We start from the raw sequence: 15,254 nt of genomic DNA, 5'->3' as shown, positions 1-15,254 counted from the left end.
ATTACCTTTTCCTTGTAAACTCACCTTCTGTGCTACAACCTGCACAGCTTTGGGACTTACCTGTTTGGGGCAACCAGAACTGAAAAAACAACAGACGTTTGCAGGAAGGCTGGCATGGTGTGTGTGTGTGATGGAAACAACAGCAGCCCAGAAAGTGAGTGTTTATCATATAGATCTGAATGAGGAGGTGGGTTAGCTAATCTTGGTGTGGGGGTGGGGGTGGGGGGACGTGAATCTGTTTAGCAGTGTTAGGCTGCAGGCATCTGAACAGGTGAAGCTGTGGTTGATACTTTCTGCAAACACTGTCAACATTGGTATTTGAACCAGTGGACGGCCTTGCCATTCCCCTGATCCTGCCCGGGGGGGGGGGGGGGAAGCCTTGATGGTCGCAGGGATCTGAGATGCTGGAGTTCTTGACATGGTCATGCTCATGTCAGTACTCATTCATTCAAGGCTCATCTGCTCCCCATGTGTGACTTTCTCAAAGAGTACCAATCTGTTGAGAGTATGAGTTATGTACTCAGGGTGATGAAGGGGTATGATGTAAACATTCTAGCAACTTAGTTTCTGGGGCTCCAGAATTGCATGCTTGTGACTTTTCTTGTGGTCCCTGTTTCTTCCTCATCTTCTTGATGCTCTTCAGAAGACAAACTAACCACAGCCCAAGCCAAACCAAACCTCAGCAGTTAAGAAGTAAAAACTCTACATTTGGATTTTGAATTAGTTTTACTTTCAGTAAACTTATTTGGTGGCACATCTCACGAAAGCAGTAGCTTTTGTACACACCGTAATGTTTGCCCCTCTGGGAGGCCAGGGTAGGTAAAGTGCAGGCAGCTGTGCCTCACTAATGCTTGAATGTGTGTACCAAACCAAGAACAGAGAGAGAAGATGGCACAGTGAGTCACAGGCCTGGCGTGACTGAAATGCTTTCCCCAGAGATAGCATTGCCCTTTGAGGACAGTTTAGGTACTTGGGGGGTTTCCATGATGCTTACTCCCATCCAGTGTTTCTCTGACAGCTAGTTGGTTTACTTGACAGGCCATTGCTGAGGCTTTTGGCAATAGAAGACAGTGTTCCTGTGGGAGCTTTCTGATTTTTTTCTAGTATTCTGGATGGTAATAAGAAGAACTTAGAGGCAGTTAGAGGATTTTGTTGGTAAGGATTAGAAACATACGTAGTAACCCAAGGTGATTATGCATTGATTTTGGGACTTGATCCATTTATTAAATCAGTGTTTCTTTAAGTATTATATTTATTGGACATTTGATGTCAGAGCAAGACCGAATTGAGGACATAATTGAATTAGGCAAATAGAATCTCATTTTCATGTTAGAATTGAGGACAGTGATGGTGTTTACAAAAGGTGCTGGGAGAGACAAGGTAGCTGTGGTAAAATGGGGCTCCTGTGATAGTGTTGCTGATGTGAAACAATCTAGAATCATTGGGGAAGAGAGTCTTCAGGAACAATAATCTGATCTGGTTTTCTAGATCCTTTTGTGTACATATCTAGTTTGATTGTGTAACTGATGTGGGAGGATGCAGCTCTTTGTGGGCAGTACCATTCCCTTGGCTTGGCGGTCCTGAACTATATTAAGAGTGGAGAAAGCAAGCTAAATCACACGGGTATATATGCATCCATTCCCTCTCTGTTCTTCAGTGTGTGAGTGTGTGTGTGTGAGTGTGTGTGTGTGTATGTGGCGCGTGTGTGTGTGTGTGTGTGTGTGTGTCTGTTTCACGTCCCTGCCTTGACTTTCCCTGAAATGAGGGACTGTGACTTAGGCTAAATTACTGTAAATAATTGTAGGCTAAATAACTGTCTCTCCCTTCAAGCTGCTTTTGTCAGTGAGTTTATCACAGCACAGAGAGGAAGCTAGGCCACTTCACATTCAGAAAGACTTGCACTTAGCCTGTTATTGTCATTGGACATAAGCTGGCGGGGGAAGACTTCCAGATGAATGTAATCTAATTCTGGTAAAGACCGAGTCTTCAAGAGGAACTTGAGAAACATTAAGGCAAAAGACTTTCCCTCCTGTGTTCTCTCCCTAGGACTGAGTTGTAAACCCAGGTTAGTGAGATCAGATCATAGTCTGGGGAGCTGTCTGCAGTGGCAGTGACTGATAAAAGTCTACAGCTATGTACCGATATTTCAATCTGATATTTTGTATGATTGTCTTCTAACTTTTCGTGTATTTTTTCTTTTGATTGACAACTTTTAAAGTTAAACATTAAAGTCGATAGGTTCAAAATCATCTCTTAATTCTGGAAATAGAGTTTTCATGTAAACTACTGGCAATCATACCCACCCATAATCCCCATACTTTTAGTTTTTGGTACTTATGTTTTATCTTTACAAATTAAGTCATAGTATAGAGTCATTTCTTCCTCATGAGCTTGGTTCTAGGACCACTTACTGATATCCAGACCCAAAAGATACTGAAGCCTCCCGTGTAATTGTGCCAACATATTCACATCTTCCTCTAGCCTTTAGGTTTTACCTGGGTTACTTATAACATCTACTCTGATGTGACCACTATGTAAATTGTTAGTATACTGTTTGTTTAGAAAATTGCAAGATGTTTGAACATGTCTAGTACATAGCAGTTTTCTGTAGTAAGCTGAACAATGAATATGAACTTGCAAGACAGTGGGATGCCTACATGCATACATACATAGCCATGTATATAACATAAACACACATAACTTTGGGTTCTATATCTATATTTTGTTTGTGTTTGTGTGTGTGTGTGTGTGTGTGTGTGTGACAACAACCTGAGCTGTTACCCTCATGAATGCTATCTACCTCCTTTGATACAGATTTTCTATCTTTAATGGTCTATCTCAGTAGTTAGGCTAAGCTGGCTGGCTTGGCAGCAAACCCCAGGGATCTATCTCTCTCTCTTCTGCCACAGTGCTGGGATTCCAGTCCTGTGTCCCCTGCTTGGACTGTGCCCCCTGCCTGGTACTATACTTTGATTTTTTGGATTGCTCAGGTCCTCACTATTGCAAGGCAAGCACTTGACTGACAGTCATCATCCCAGCTCTGAATTCTGCATATATTAATTAGGAATTTAACTGGATTTTATTTCCCTTCATTATTAAAAATAATAGCTGTGGTATTCAAAACAAAGATAATATTTTACTACCAGGAAGTAAACAGAATGCAGAAAGGATTTCTCAGGATGCTTATGATAATCACCATACTTAGAGTGAACTCTCAATTAACCTACCTCCATCTTCCTAGTATTGATTGACCTACTTATATTGACTACTTATTGGTATTACTTTGTAGGAAGAGAGAATACATGTAACTATACTAGCTATATCTACAAAAGTCTTTGGAGTACTTTGTTGGAAATTTTTCTTGGTGACAGGTTTGAGGTTATAAATACAACATACTATTATTCTGCCACAGGAGAATTAGACTACCATATCTTCTCATGTGTCTGATAGGTGGTTATCTGATACTTTACACACTAAGCTCCCCAAGGCCCTAAAAGTAACTCAAACCTGCTAAAAGTAAGTACAGTACGTTTAAGACTACTGTGTGGTAGGCACTTGACCTGTGTCACCTCACTCTACACAGCTGTCTTGTGTGGCAGCCACCGCTCCCTCATCTGTAAGGAGAGGTAAAGCTATGGAAGAGGTAAAACATGACCAAGGCTGTTCATGTCACAGGCAGTAGAGCTGGAGTTTCCACAGGCACTCATAGGTCTTCCTCAAGCTCAGTTCTGTCGCTTCCCTGGCTACAAGTTACATATTGTCTCAGCACCACCTCTGCAACAGGTCCTCTTATCTAGGATTAAACAAAGGAAGAGTTCTAGGGAAGCCTTTGTTTCTTCTTTGTCAACAGTAAATAAGATGTAGGTTAAAAAGAAACAGAAGTAGGACCATTGTTGATTGTGCACCAGACAAAGAAAGTGTGTTGTAGGGACTTAGAAGATGCTGCGTGGAAGCACATACTCAGCGAGCCAGGATAGTTGTCTGGGAGAAAGAAAGACTGCATCTGAAAAGCATATAAAGTAAAAGTGTTCATTGCTGTTCGAGAGCTAAATGTATGCCTCCGTAGCTCTCTGAGGCAGGGGCCACTGAGTGAGTGAGTGATCCAGGGACTGTGCAACAGAGAGAAAGTGATTCATCACTGGTATTAAGATGCTTTGGAAAACTTTCTATCAACAGTAAATATAGTGTTTATCCCCTAAAGTGTACTGAAAGGCTAAACATATAAATGTCTTAGAAAAACCATGTTTTTGTAAAGATTTCACTTATTTTTTTCTTTCTTTGATAAATTTTAACATTGGGATTTTATACTAAATCAATCTTTAAAAATTCAAATTATACCTTATGAGCAATTATGTGTAATTTATAAAACACAACAGTCTATAGTATTGAAGCAATTGAGTTTGGTAAATCAAAACACCTTTTGAGTAATGTCATGTTATCATGTGTTGTAAGAATTCTTGTTTGGCATTTTATCTAGCATGCTCTGAGGAAAGAATCAGAGCACAGTAGGAGACCATTGAACTGATGTCATTACTCAGCAGCACCGCCAGCTGGGCTACTCCCTTGTCTCAGAAACACATGGTAACAGTGGTATTTTTTGCCTTACAGCTTTTCTGGGAGAAGAGGCTACAAGGACTTAGCGCATCAGATGTAACAGAGCAAATTATAAAAACCATGGAGCTACCTAAAGGTCTTCAAGGTATCATCTACATTGAGTTGAATAGATATTTGCTAAGTACCTACTGTGTGCCAGGTACTGTCCTTAGATATTGTGCATTTGTAATTGACCAATACTAACAGGCCTTTGCTTTGGGGCACCATGTGCTTTGATGGATGGCATGCCTCTGATGCTATAAAACGAGGGAAAACATACATGGCAGACATGTGTCATGACAATACTTCTGTATAGTGTGTCAGCCTTAACTTTTCTTTTTCTTCTATGTGGATGTTTGGCTCTCACCTAGCCTTGTGATCTTTAACCCATATGCTTCTTCAGCACTGCCTGCAGATGAACAAAGGGGTTTCCATGTTTCTCGCTTACAGCAGCATCTCACCCCAGCAGTTTCTTTCTCTTTTTGCACTGAAATAACAACTTTAAGCTCTCCTGCTTTTCTATAGACTGCTGCTCTTATGTGGTTATGCCTTCTTCAAGAGTTACAGCATTTTTCAAGTATTAGAATTTCAGTCCTCAATATTGACTTTGTGTGGATTTCTCAGAAATCTTCCACGTGTACAGTTGGGTGTTATCTTATACTTGTGTGTTCTTAGCCATCATTGCTTTAAATCAATTTGGTTGGATCACTTCAGTTTTGCTGTGGCTGGAGCCCACAATTGTGAGGCTGTGCTTGGGTTACTAAGAGGAATCTGGCTCATTTGAGAGTGACAACTAAGTTCTGGGCATGCCATACCGCCACTGACCTTCCCTGACATCTCGGAATATAGATGATAAGCCTAGAGATTGGAAACTGTTATTAACAGCTAAATAGGAAGAAACCAATCTATGTTATGTTAACAGATACACTTGAGTATAGCAAAGTGATCTTACAGGATCTTAAATTATATAAATAGTTGACCTTTCTTGAGAAAATGAACATAAAGTTTCAAAAGTTTGGGCTTTAAGAAATATATTTTAAAGTTAAGGTTTTGTCTAAAGTCCTTAACTGTTCTGTCACTGTTTCTTTTCAGTCCTTTGGTGTGCAGTAGCTAGTGCATGGATGTGACTTGTTCTTTGTTGCTTTAGTGGGTTTACTTGTATGATCCTAAGTGAGCAGAAATGTACTGGCTATTTTAGGTAGTGGCAGGCCCACTTGCTCAGGAGTGGTTTCCTCTTAACAGCATTGCTTTCTCCTTTGTAGGAGTCGGTCCAGGTAGTAATGATGAGACCCTTCTATCTGCTGTGGCCAGTGCTTTGCATACAAGCTCTGCACCTATCACAGGACAAGTCTCTGCAGCTGTGGAAAAGAACCCCGCTGTTTGGCTCAACACATCTCAACCCCTCTGCAAGGCTTTCATTGTTACAGATGAAGACATTAGGTAAGCTATTTTAACATAATCTTAAATACCTCAGTTTTGCCTGTAGATGATTTTTTTTTTTTTTAATGAAAGCCATTAGGTTCAATGCCACAGCTAATACAGTTGATCATCTTGTATTCAAAACTTAACACTACTTTCAACACCTGAACCCTTTTGAGGTCTGATATGACACCGTAAGTGAACAGCCTGAAGCCATAAAACTTTGCTTCATGTGCTGAGCTATTAAAAATGCTGTGGAAATTACCTTCACACTGAGCGCAGAAAGAGTATGTGAAGCCTGAGTGAACTTATATTCAGCCTGACGTCCCATAGAGAAGACATCTTTGTCTGTATGTATACAAATCCCCCGAAAGGGGAGAACCCCATCTATAAAGGATTAATTATGGTCCCATAGACAAGACATTTTTATCTATATGCAAACAAATCCCCCAAGACAGGGGGTGGGTAGCCCCTATCTATAAGGGATGAATTTGTCAGCCTTACCCATAGACAAGACATTTTTGTATACATACAAATCCCCCCAAAGCAGAGGGGGAAACCCCATCTATAAGGGATGAATTTGTCAGAGATCATCTTTTGAGTATTACAGGTGTCTGGGTTAGCTTTATGCCACAGGTAGAGTCATCTAAGAGAATGAACTCTGAATCGATCAATTGCCACCATAAGATCGGGCTGTAGATAGGCCTGCAAGAGCAGTGACTGCTCAGCTCACTGTGGGCAGTGCTATCTCTGGGCTGGAGGTCCTGGGTGCTATAGGAAAGCAGAATGAGCAAGCCATGAGGGCAAGCCAGTATGCAGCACCCTCCTCGGCCTCTGAACAGCTCCTGCCTCCAGACTCTTGACATACTTGATGAGTTCCAGCCCAGACGTCCTCTGATAAGGAACTGTGATATGAAAATGTAAGCAAAATAAACCTCGTTGTCCCCAAGTTGCTTTTGGTCATGATGTTTCACACAGCAATAGAACTAAGATGCAGAGCTTTTGTGAAATGCATGGAATGTGATAAAGATCTGGTAAGGAAAATACTCTAGGAAATAAGCTTTGTTTCAGAGTGACCATCACAGGCATGTCATCACCTGATTAGTCATATTCTCAATGCAGCAGTCACAGTGTGTGCCTCTGATTAGTCATATTCTCAATGCAGCAGTCACAGTGTGTGCCTCTGTAGCTCTGCTCTAATGAGCCCCCTTCATCCATGGGCCTTTTATGCAGTTTCTTTTTAGTTTTGGTTTGCCTTTGTAGTGCTTGAAGTTGAAACCCAGGCCTCTAGCGTTCAAGGCAAGCATTCTATCCCCAAACCACACCATTAACCCTTTTTCCATGTCTTTGTGATTCTTCCTGCATACGTTTGTCCGCAAACCAACCTTTCTTTCTTTTTTTTTTTGAATTAATTTTTTTATTGGATGTTTTATTTACATTTCATATGTTATCCCCTTACCCCATTCCCCCCTCTGCCCAAAATACCCCCATCCCATCACTTCTCCTCCTGCTTCTCTGCGAATGTGCCCCCACCTACCCCTCCACTCCCACCTCCCCACCCTCAAATTCCTACCCACTGGGGCATCCAGCCTTCATGAGACCAAGGATCTCTTCTCCCACCTATGCCCAACAGGGCCATCCTCCCTTACATTTACAGCTGGAGCCATGGATCCCTCCCTAAGTGCTCCCAGGGTGGTAGCTTAGACCCTGGGAGCTCTGTCAACCTTTCTTTAAAGAAGGTGACAGACAGCCTTGCTGTCTTAAGGCTCAGTTGCATTTTAAATTCAGTTTACTTATCATGAGTTTATTTATTTTACTCAAACTCAGTTTAGAGGTTTATTTATATCTGTTTTGTTACATGTAAAGATTCAAAAGAGTTGGAGAGACACAACCCATCCATGAACACACTCATACATTCACATGTACCCCACAACACACACACATGAACACGTGCACACACATGCATCCATGCATGCACATGTATATACACACATACTCATACAGTAGAGCAAGATAGGAAGCAACCGAGGAAAACAGAGCAAAGAGGTAATCAGTCAGGAATAAAAGAGGACATAGTTACATCTGTGAAGGTCTTTCATTCTTTCTAAGGCTGGGCCACAGAGCAGGTGCTTAGCAGTAACAGTGAAAGGAAAATCCGGCTCAGACTGACAGCATCCTGAAGTATAAGCAAACTATTATTTCAGAGAAGTAACACATTGAATCGTGAGATCACCAGGAAATTCCTTTCTGGCACCTTTGAACTTTGGCGCCATTACTCTGTGGTGATGATAATGGTACTTGAGAACATTGCTTTGTCTTTGAAAACATGGCAGTTTGTATGTGTTCTTCACGGTTTCTAATTGAATCGGAGTTTTTCTGGAGTACCATTCCTAGATGAAACCAGCAGATGGCAGTTTGAAAACATCCAATTTAAAATAGTTTTCTATTTGTTTTTGTTTTCATCTAAATCTATAAAGAGTTGATATGGAAATGTTTCTGAATGTATGAATCTAGCTAGATTTATAATTGGAAAACCCTTCTCAGGCTCTAAAATAATCTCTTTTGAAAAGATAGAAACAGTTCAAGGTTGTATTCAGATGCTTTCATTTCCTAGTATTTGAAGTCAACTTTATTTTTGAAGAATTTATAAAAACAAAATATAAATATCAAAGCAAGAGATGAGGTTGCTTTGTGGATCATTGTGACCTTGAGGAAGATAATCACCTGGGGAACAAGGCTGTTTCCTTCTTGGTATGAGCACAGAGACAGTGAACAGGATTTTCACAAGTCACATGGGCTTAGACTAGGGTACTGGGAATGCCAGTGGCTTCGATACTAGGCCTGTTGATAGAATGATCTCAGACCCACCCTGGATTTAGATTGATTGTCTCACAGACTGCTCATGTGATGAGCCGGCATGGCAGGAGTCACCAGGCAGCATTGCTTGTTGAGTTGGCACAGGTTCACAGGGGACTCTGAGGGGAACTGCTGCGCTTCCTCTGACTGGAGCCGGCCTTTGCTTCTGCAAAGCTTCTAACTAAAGATCTCATTCTTGCCCAGGGCCTGCTGATCCTCTCTGTTATTCTAGCTGTGGTGTATGTACTTCCCAAGTGAGCCTTTGGCTAAAAATTTCATCATTAAGTTTATCTCTTTAACATACTTGATAATATTTTCATTCATGGGTATAATTGTTTTCTGATATTTAGTGACAGTCCCATAAATTGTAGCCTAAGTTGTTTATAAGCTTGCAGTCTGTGATTTGACGGCCTGGACTCTACTTAGCCCCACTAGGCTGAAGTCAGTGAACTCTGGACCATCTTAACTTCTGGAACATGGGAGTCTTTTTCTAAGTATAGACACTTGATAAGAAATTCACTGTGTGCTGCAGAGCTAAGACCCCTGTTTTATTCTTGACTGCTGAACAAGGGCTGTTCTATACTCTCGAAGGTGACCTGCGGTCCCCTCTACTGACCTGTGGTCCCTACTCCTCACTGTAGTCCCCACCACTGACCTGTAGTCCCCACCACTGACCTGTGGTCCACTCTACTGACCTGTGGTCCCTTCTACTGATCTGTGGTCCCTTCTACTGACCTGTGGTCCCTTCTACTGACCTGCAGTCCCCACTACTGACCGGCAGTCCCCACCACTGACCGGCAGTCCCCACCACTGACCTGCAGACCCTTCTACTGACCTGTGGTCCCCTCTACTGACCTGTGGTCCCCACTCCTGACCTCCAGTTCCCACTTGGCTTCTCTGTACAACCTCACATTGTTCTCTCAGCACACTTCTTACTGGCTAGGTTCACTAGAATCAGCTTCCTTGTGATGAATTAAGGATTCTATGATTAGTAACTAATTATAGAGCAATATTCCACCATCTGTACCAGTGTCATCCACTCTTCCTGGGGGAAATTGTACAAGGAGTATATATTGGATGTGGCGGAGTCGTGGAGAACATCATAGAATTTGGTCTTCTCCAACAGCAAGCACGTTTGTTGCATAAAGGCAAGAAGTCATTTTCAAAGGAAAAGAGACTCATTGATAGACATTAGAGCTCACACTAGACATCTTTACAAAGGTGCAGTGTGTCCCCTTCCTGATGGGTCATTCCCAGCATCTGTGCCTCTTGTGATCTGACATTAGTGGTGAGCCTGCCAATGTGACTGATACGTGTCTTCTTCTGTACCCTGCTCCATTACATGGACAGGTGTTTAACTGTAGACTGTAGAGGTCAGAGGTCAGACTGACAGTGTACTGCTTCCTTCCTGTCAATTTAATCCCCATTTAGGAACTGGAAGTCTGTTAGCAATTCTTTGTGCTATTTCTTTTAATAAAGAAATGATAAAGTGTTTTGTGGCTGCATGGTGCCTATTACATTCCTTACCTTGGACATAGTGTCATTTACTCCAGGGTTTTAGAACAAAAGGAACTCTACAGCTGGCCAGTCTCCCAGGGATCTAATGGAGTCCTAGGACATGCTTCCTCTACTTGCCTGGTATCTTGGGTTTGGGCAGTGCTGTAGTCTGTTTGCCCTATTGGGAAGAAATTGCACTTTTTTTTTCTGTACAGCCCTAAATTTTCCTTGTTATTGTGGCTCCTTCACCTGCTCTGCATGGATTCTGATCATCATCTGTCGACTCACACACCAGGTTTTGACTGTTCTGTGTGGGGCTAACCCACTGTCCTCTTCCTTGTCTTTTTATTTCTTGCTCTGGCCTCCTGGCTTGCTTCTGTATGTTCATTTGCCCTTGCTTTTTCAGGGAGCTGGTCTCATCTTTTCCCCTGTGCTTCACAGAGCTGTAGAACATTCCAGTAGCCTCTTTATCCTTGGTTTTGTTTTTCATCTAATGATTTAGAGCATTCTTTATGGTGTAGAATCACTGCCACTTTTGATGTCACCCTGTTGTCAGCAAGCTGGAGAAGCTCATGGTCTGGTCTCGCCTACTTGGCTCATCTCAGTTGGATAGATAGTTCCGGTCTTTATCCTCAGGTGATGGGCTTCAGGGGTCCTGGCTCTGCTTTGCTGATCTGGTCTCACAGTACTCCTCTGTCCTGTCTCAGCCACAGACTGCCAGGGCAAGCCTCAACACATCTCTCTATTGAGACTTCACCTACTAAGTTGTTTCCTTGCCTCTTCCAGGCTATCTCCCTCATCCTTACTTCCACTTTATTTCTACTTATTTTTTAAGTTATAACCCCAACTCTTACATACTTGAAATTCTTGAAGTTGAGGAAAAGGCCACTTGAGTTCATGTATTCCTTCCAGAATCTCTTGAGACAAGAGGTTGCCACTGTTGAGCAGCCCACCGGTAATTTGCTTTCTTGTGAGAGTTAGCACTGTCTGGTTTCTGTGTGGAGTGGCATTTGGGAAGCCTGAGGAGAAGGAAGTGTGCCTTTCTATGTGGTCCTTGAGGGAGTTTGGCTGTCAGGGTAGTTTCATTTTTGTTACTTACTGAATTTTTAGTTTCATTTCCTTCTGTTTTTGAAAAGGAAACAGGAAGAAAGAGTCCAACAAGTACGCAAGAAACTGGAGGAAGCACTGATGGCGGACATCCTGTCCCGGGCTGCGGACACGGAAGAAGTAGACATTGACATGGACAGTGGAGATGAGGCGTAAGAATATGATCAGGTGAGCCTTGCCGCCTATCATGTCTCTCCTAATTCCAGGAGGACATTCTTGATGCAGTAGCTACCTACCTAAGAAGGTATTCTTTGGCCTACTTCATATGGTTTTAATCGATATTTAAAAAAAATGGCTAGGGTGTCCTGAAAGAAAGCAGAGGAAGGAGAAAAGGTCCCTTGATAGGGAGGAGTGGCTGACTTGTTTGCCTTCTGGGGGGACACCACACCCTCCTTAGAACTATGGCAATAAGATAAGTAGAATCATACCATTAGTAGATGCTTCATACTGTCCATTAGATAGAGAACGAGAAGAGCATTGACAAGTATAACACAACTTTACCTTAAAGATGCAACTGTGAGTTCGTGTGTGTGTGTGTGTGTGTGTGTATGTGTGTCTTGGCAAGATTTGTTGTGCTTTCTACCACACATATACCCATGGCTTTTCCCCTCAGAAACCAACTCTGAGAGGAGAGACCACAGAGCAGAACATGATACAAAGGGTGGACAAGGCTCCCCTGAGGAAGGGATGTTTACCTTGGTCCTGAAAGATGAGTTGAATTGAGTCAAGCAGAGCACAGGTGGAAAGTGGCTTGCTTAGAGGCGTCAGCAGAGAGATGTTAGAGGGGACAGCAGAAAGCTGCTGCTTTCTTCCTGGAAAGGATGGGAGGTGGGAATGTAGTGTTCCTGTTGCCTAGGGAGCAGTGGGGATTGTGTGGGCAGCAGGCCCAATCAGGAAGGCCTGGGTGTCACAGTGCAGACTTTCAGCTTGCTCATAGTCTTACAGACGGTGAGTAGTATGATCAGATTTGCTTTTTTGCCATGGAGTAGAGAAGGCGTTGAGGCAGGGACCAGTTGGAATGTTGCAGTGTAGTCTAGTAAGGGACAGTGGTGGCTTTCTCAAGGTGGCAGGAGATGAGCAGGAAGGGGTAGATCTGAGGTGTGGTAGAATCAGCTTCCTGGTGGCTGGTTGGGAGTGAGCTTGAGAGAGCAGAAGGGAGAATGAGGTTTTCACGTGAGCTGCCGCGTGAGAGTCCTGTTTGGTAGAGGAGCAGAGCACAGGTCAGGAGTGGAGAGAAGATTGTGGTTAATTGTTGGCATCATCTTCCCTTTCCTTGGGTGCCTTTTTTTACTTTAATAGTGTCCTATACCACAATGACACGAGACCAAGGAGTAAACATAATGCCTACTGTTTCCATGTGCAGTGAGGGCAGTACCATCCACCACGTAATTTCCTGGTCATACAGATGGTTTAGATCCACATCAGTCCTATTTAAGTATTTCCTTACTGGGAGAGTCTGGCTCAGTCTTATTTTAAGCCCTTTATTTTCTCACTGAGAACAGGAAGACACTGTGTTGACATTTTAGACTTTGTTTTACAAGCAGGAAGGATGCACTGTGGGAATCTGATGAGTTCGTTCAGCGTGTATTATATTTGTCAGAGAGTGAGAAGTGTAGAGCATGTTCCTTTGGTCCGTGACCCTAACCAGAGTCTCTGGAGCAGTAAGGGAGTCTGCATAGGTCTTGTTCTCATGCCACACTCTATGTCGTTATATCAAGATGCAGTCTGGGGTAGCACACCTCTTCTGTCAGGCATTTTCCTTCTCTTTCAGAATTTACTCTTGGATGGTCAGGAGTGGCATAGCTAATATGTAGCAGACCTTCACTTCCTTGGTGATGACTTTCTAGAGTGCTCTGGGGGGGGGCAGCATGCAGACAGCTCATATTGATAGGCAACCCCCCTCCACGTCATGTACAGGAGCTGGCATCTTCTCAGAGGATTGAGGAATGGTTAGAATTTTAATTCTTTAAAAAAATGACCGTTATTTTGATATTTTCAATAGGGACAGACTTATGCATATTATATTCTGACCTCAAGGAGACATTGTTTGACTAGGCCAGTAAACTTATAGCTTATGGAATACTTAGGATACTTTATAATTATTAAAATTATATTTGCATAACCTATTCATTTATCCTCTATGCACTCAAAATCCTTAATAACCTGGAACATAGCTACACAACCAGAATAGATGTTCACCCTTATATGTAGAATAGATGAGGCTCTAGCTTATAGCTAGATAAGAGGTGGGACTCACTAATTTCACGTGGCTCATAACAGATTGTCTCTGACTCTTCTAAGGTTTAATTTCCTCAGGTCTGACAGCCTCCTCATGCTGTGCTCTTTCTAGTATTCTATATACACAAGGATGGCATGCATTTGTTTTATTTAGTTAAGCAGCATACTGAGGTCTTCTGTATTACTTAAGTCTTACAGTATAGATAAGAACCCAGGTTATCAAGCATTTGAAGAATGATGGGGAAAGGAGATAATGACAGAAACAAATGTGTTTAAATGTGAAGCTGTGATCAAAGATACAAATGGTCCAGTTTGCAGTTGCATGGGATCACCTTACTTTGGTAGTCAGGAAGACTCAAGCACATCTACAAATTCTGTGAAGTAAAATCAATCATTGTGAAGTACAAGATATCATTATTAAATCAAACTTTCTCAAAAACATGTCTGGGTTTGGCTGTTGTCTTTTGGGATATTTTACTTATATACCTTATGAGTTTCCTTTTTATTCTTTTTTTTTGTAGCTAATTGTAGACAAGAAATATTGTGTAAGCAAGTGACTTGGGTATTAAAAGCAATCAGGATGAAATACTGGAGTATGAGGAGGGTCTAGTGACTTAGGGTTTTCAGCCATCTCTGTCTGGCCTGCAGCTCAGTGCTCTACCAGTGCTATAGGGATGGGGTTCTTAGTGAATCTCTCTGACCTTTCACCTAGGAAGTCATTGTTCTTTCTTTTGTCTTCACAGGTAACTTTCGACTGACCTTCCCCAAGAGCAAATTGCTAGAAATAGAATTAAAACATTTCCACTGGGTTTCACCTGTAAGAAGAAGTGTACCTGAGCACATAGCTTTTTAATAGCACTAACCAATGCCTTTCTAGATGTATTTTTGATGTATATATCTATTATTCCAAATGATGTTTATTTTGAATCCTAGGACTTAAAAATTAGTCTTTTATAATATCAAGCAGTGGAGCTTTGATGCCAGGTGCAGTCTACTGGAAATGTAGTACTTAACGTGAGAGATTTGTTTCCCCCACAGTTTTAATATAGACAGATCAGGAGTACCAAATAAGTTTCCCAATTAAAGATTATTATACTTCACTGTATATAAACAGATTTTTATACTTTATTGAAAGAAGATCCCTGTACATTCTTCCATCATCACTGTAAAGACAAATAAATGACTATATTCACAGACTGATTGGAACTTTTTCTGTTAAGATTACACGCAGTAAGAGCCCTGGATAGTGTTCCTCATACACGCTCAACTTTGACCTTGGCCCTTAGTGTGGAATTGGAGGTGATAGGAAGTAGCTGGCATATTCCAGTGTGCCCATAGGCTTCTCTGTGTGAGGACTGTGGTTTCACCAGACACTTCACATTGGCTTCTAGCATACAGCTTTCCTATCTTACCCATGAATAGTACTTTGGATAGTGTTACACAGAAGGCTCTCATGTGACATGAGTTAAGTTTACAAGGCCCCTTGTAGGTATTGTCCAAAGCTCCACTTGTTTTGACTAGAATGTTCTTCCTTTCTAGTGACC

At 42.0% G+C, this 15,254-nt stretch overlaps 1 protein-coding gene across 1 annotated transcript in view; it reads left to right on the top strand.

The window, feature by feature from the left end:
- Mbd2 (methyl-CpG binding domain protein 2) overlaps positions 1 to 14,910 on the top strand; it is a 56,933-nt gene extending 42,023 nt beyond the window's left edge. Inside the window, exons 4-7 of the mRNA XM_028774241.1 lie at positions 4,609 to 4,699; positions 5,856 to 6,033; positions 11,502 to 11,640; positions 14,454 to 14,910. Coding sequence (XP_028630074.1) covers positions 4,609 to 4,699; positions 5,856 to 6,033; positions 11,502 to 11,628 — 396 coding nt within the window. The 3' untranslated portion in view covers positions 11,629 to 11,640; positions 14,454 to 14,910. The remainder of the gene's footprint in view (positions 1 to 4,608; positions 4,700 to 5,855; positions 6,034 to 11,501; positions 11,641 to 14,453) is intronic.
- The last annotated feature ends 344 nt before the right edge of the window (positions 14,911 to 15,254 follow it).

This window comes from Grammomys surdaster, unplaced genomic scaffold (assembly GCF_004785775.1).
Source record: "Grammomys surdaster isolate TR1022 unplaced genomic scaffold, NIH_TR_1.0 239, whole genome shotgun sequence".
Classification (NCBI taxonomy): Eukaryota; Metazoa; Chordata; class Mammalia; order Rodentia; family Muridae; genus Grammomys; species Grammomys surdaster.
The sequence above is the reverse complement of the archived record's forward strand: the minus strand, read 5'-3'. Positions and strand labels throughout refer to the sequence as shown.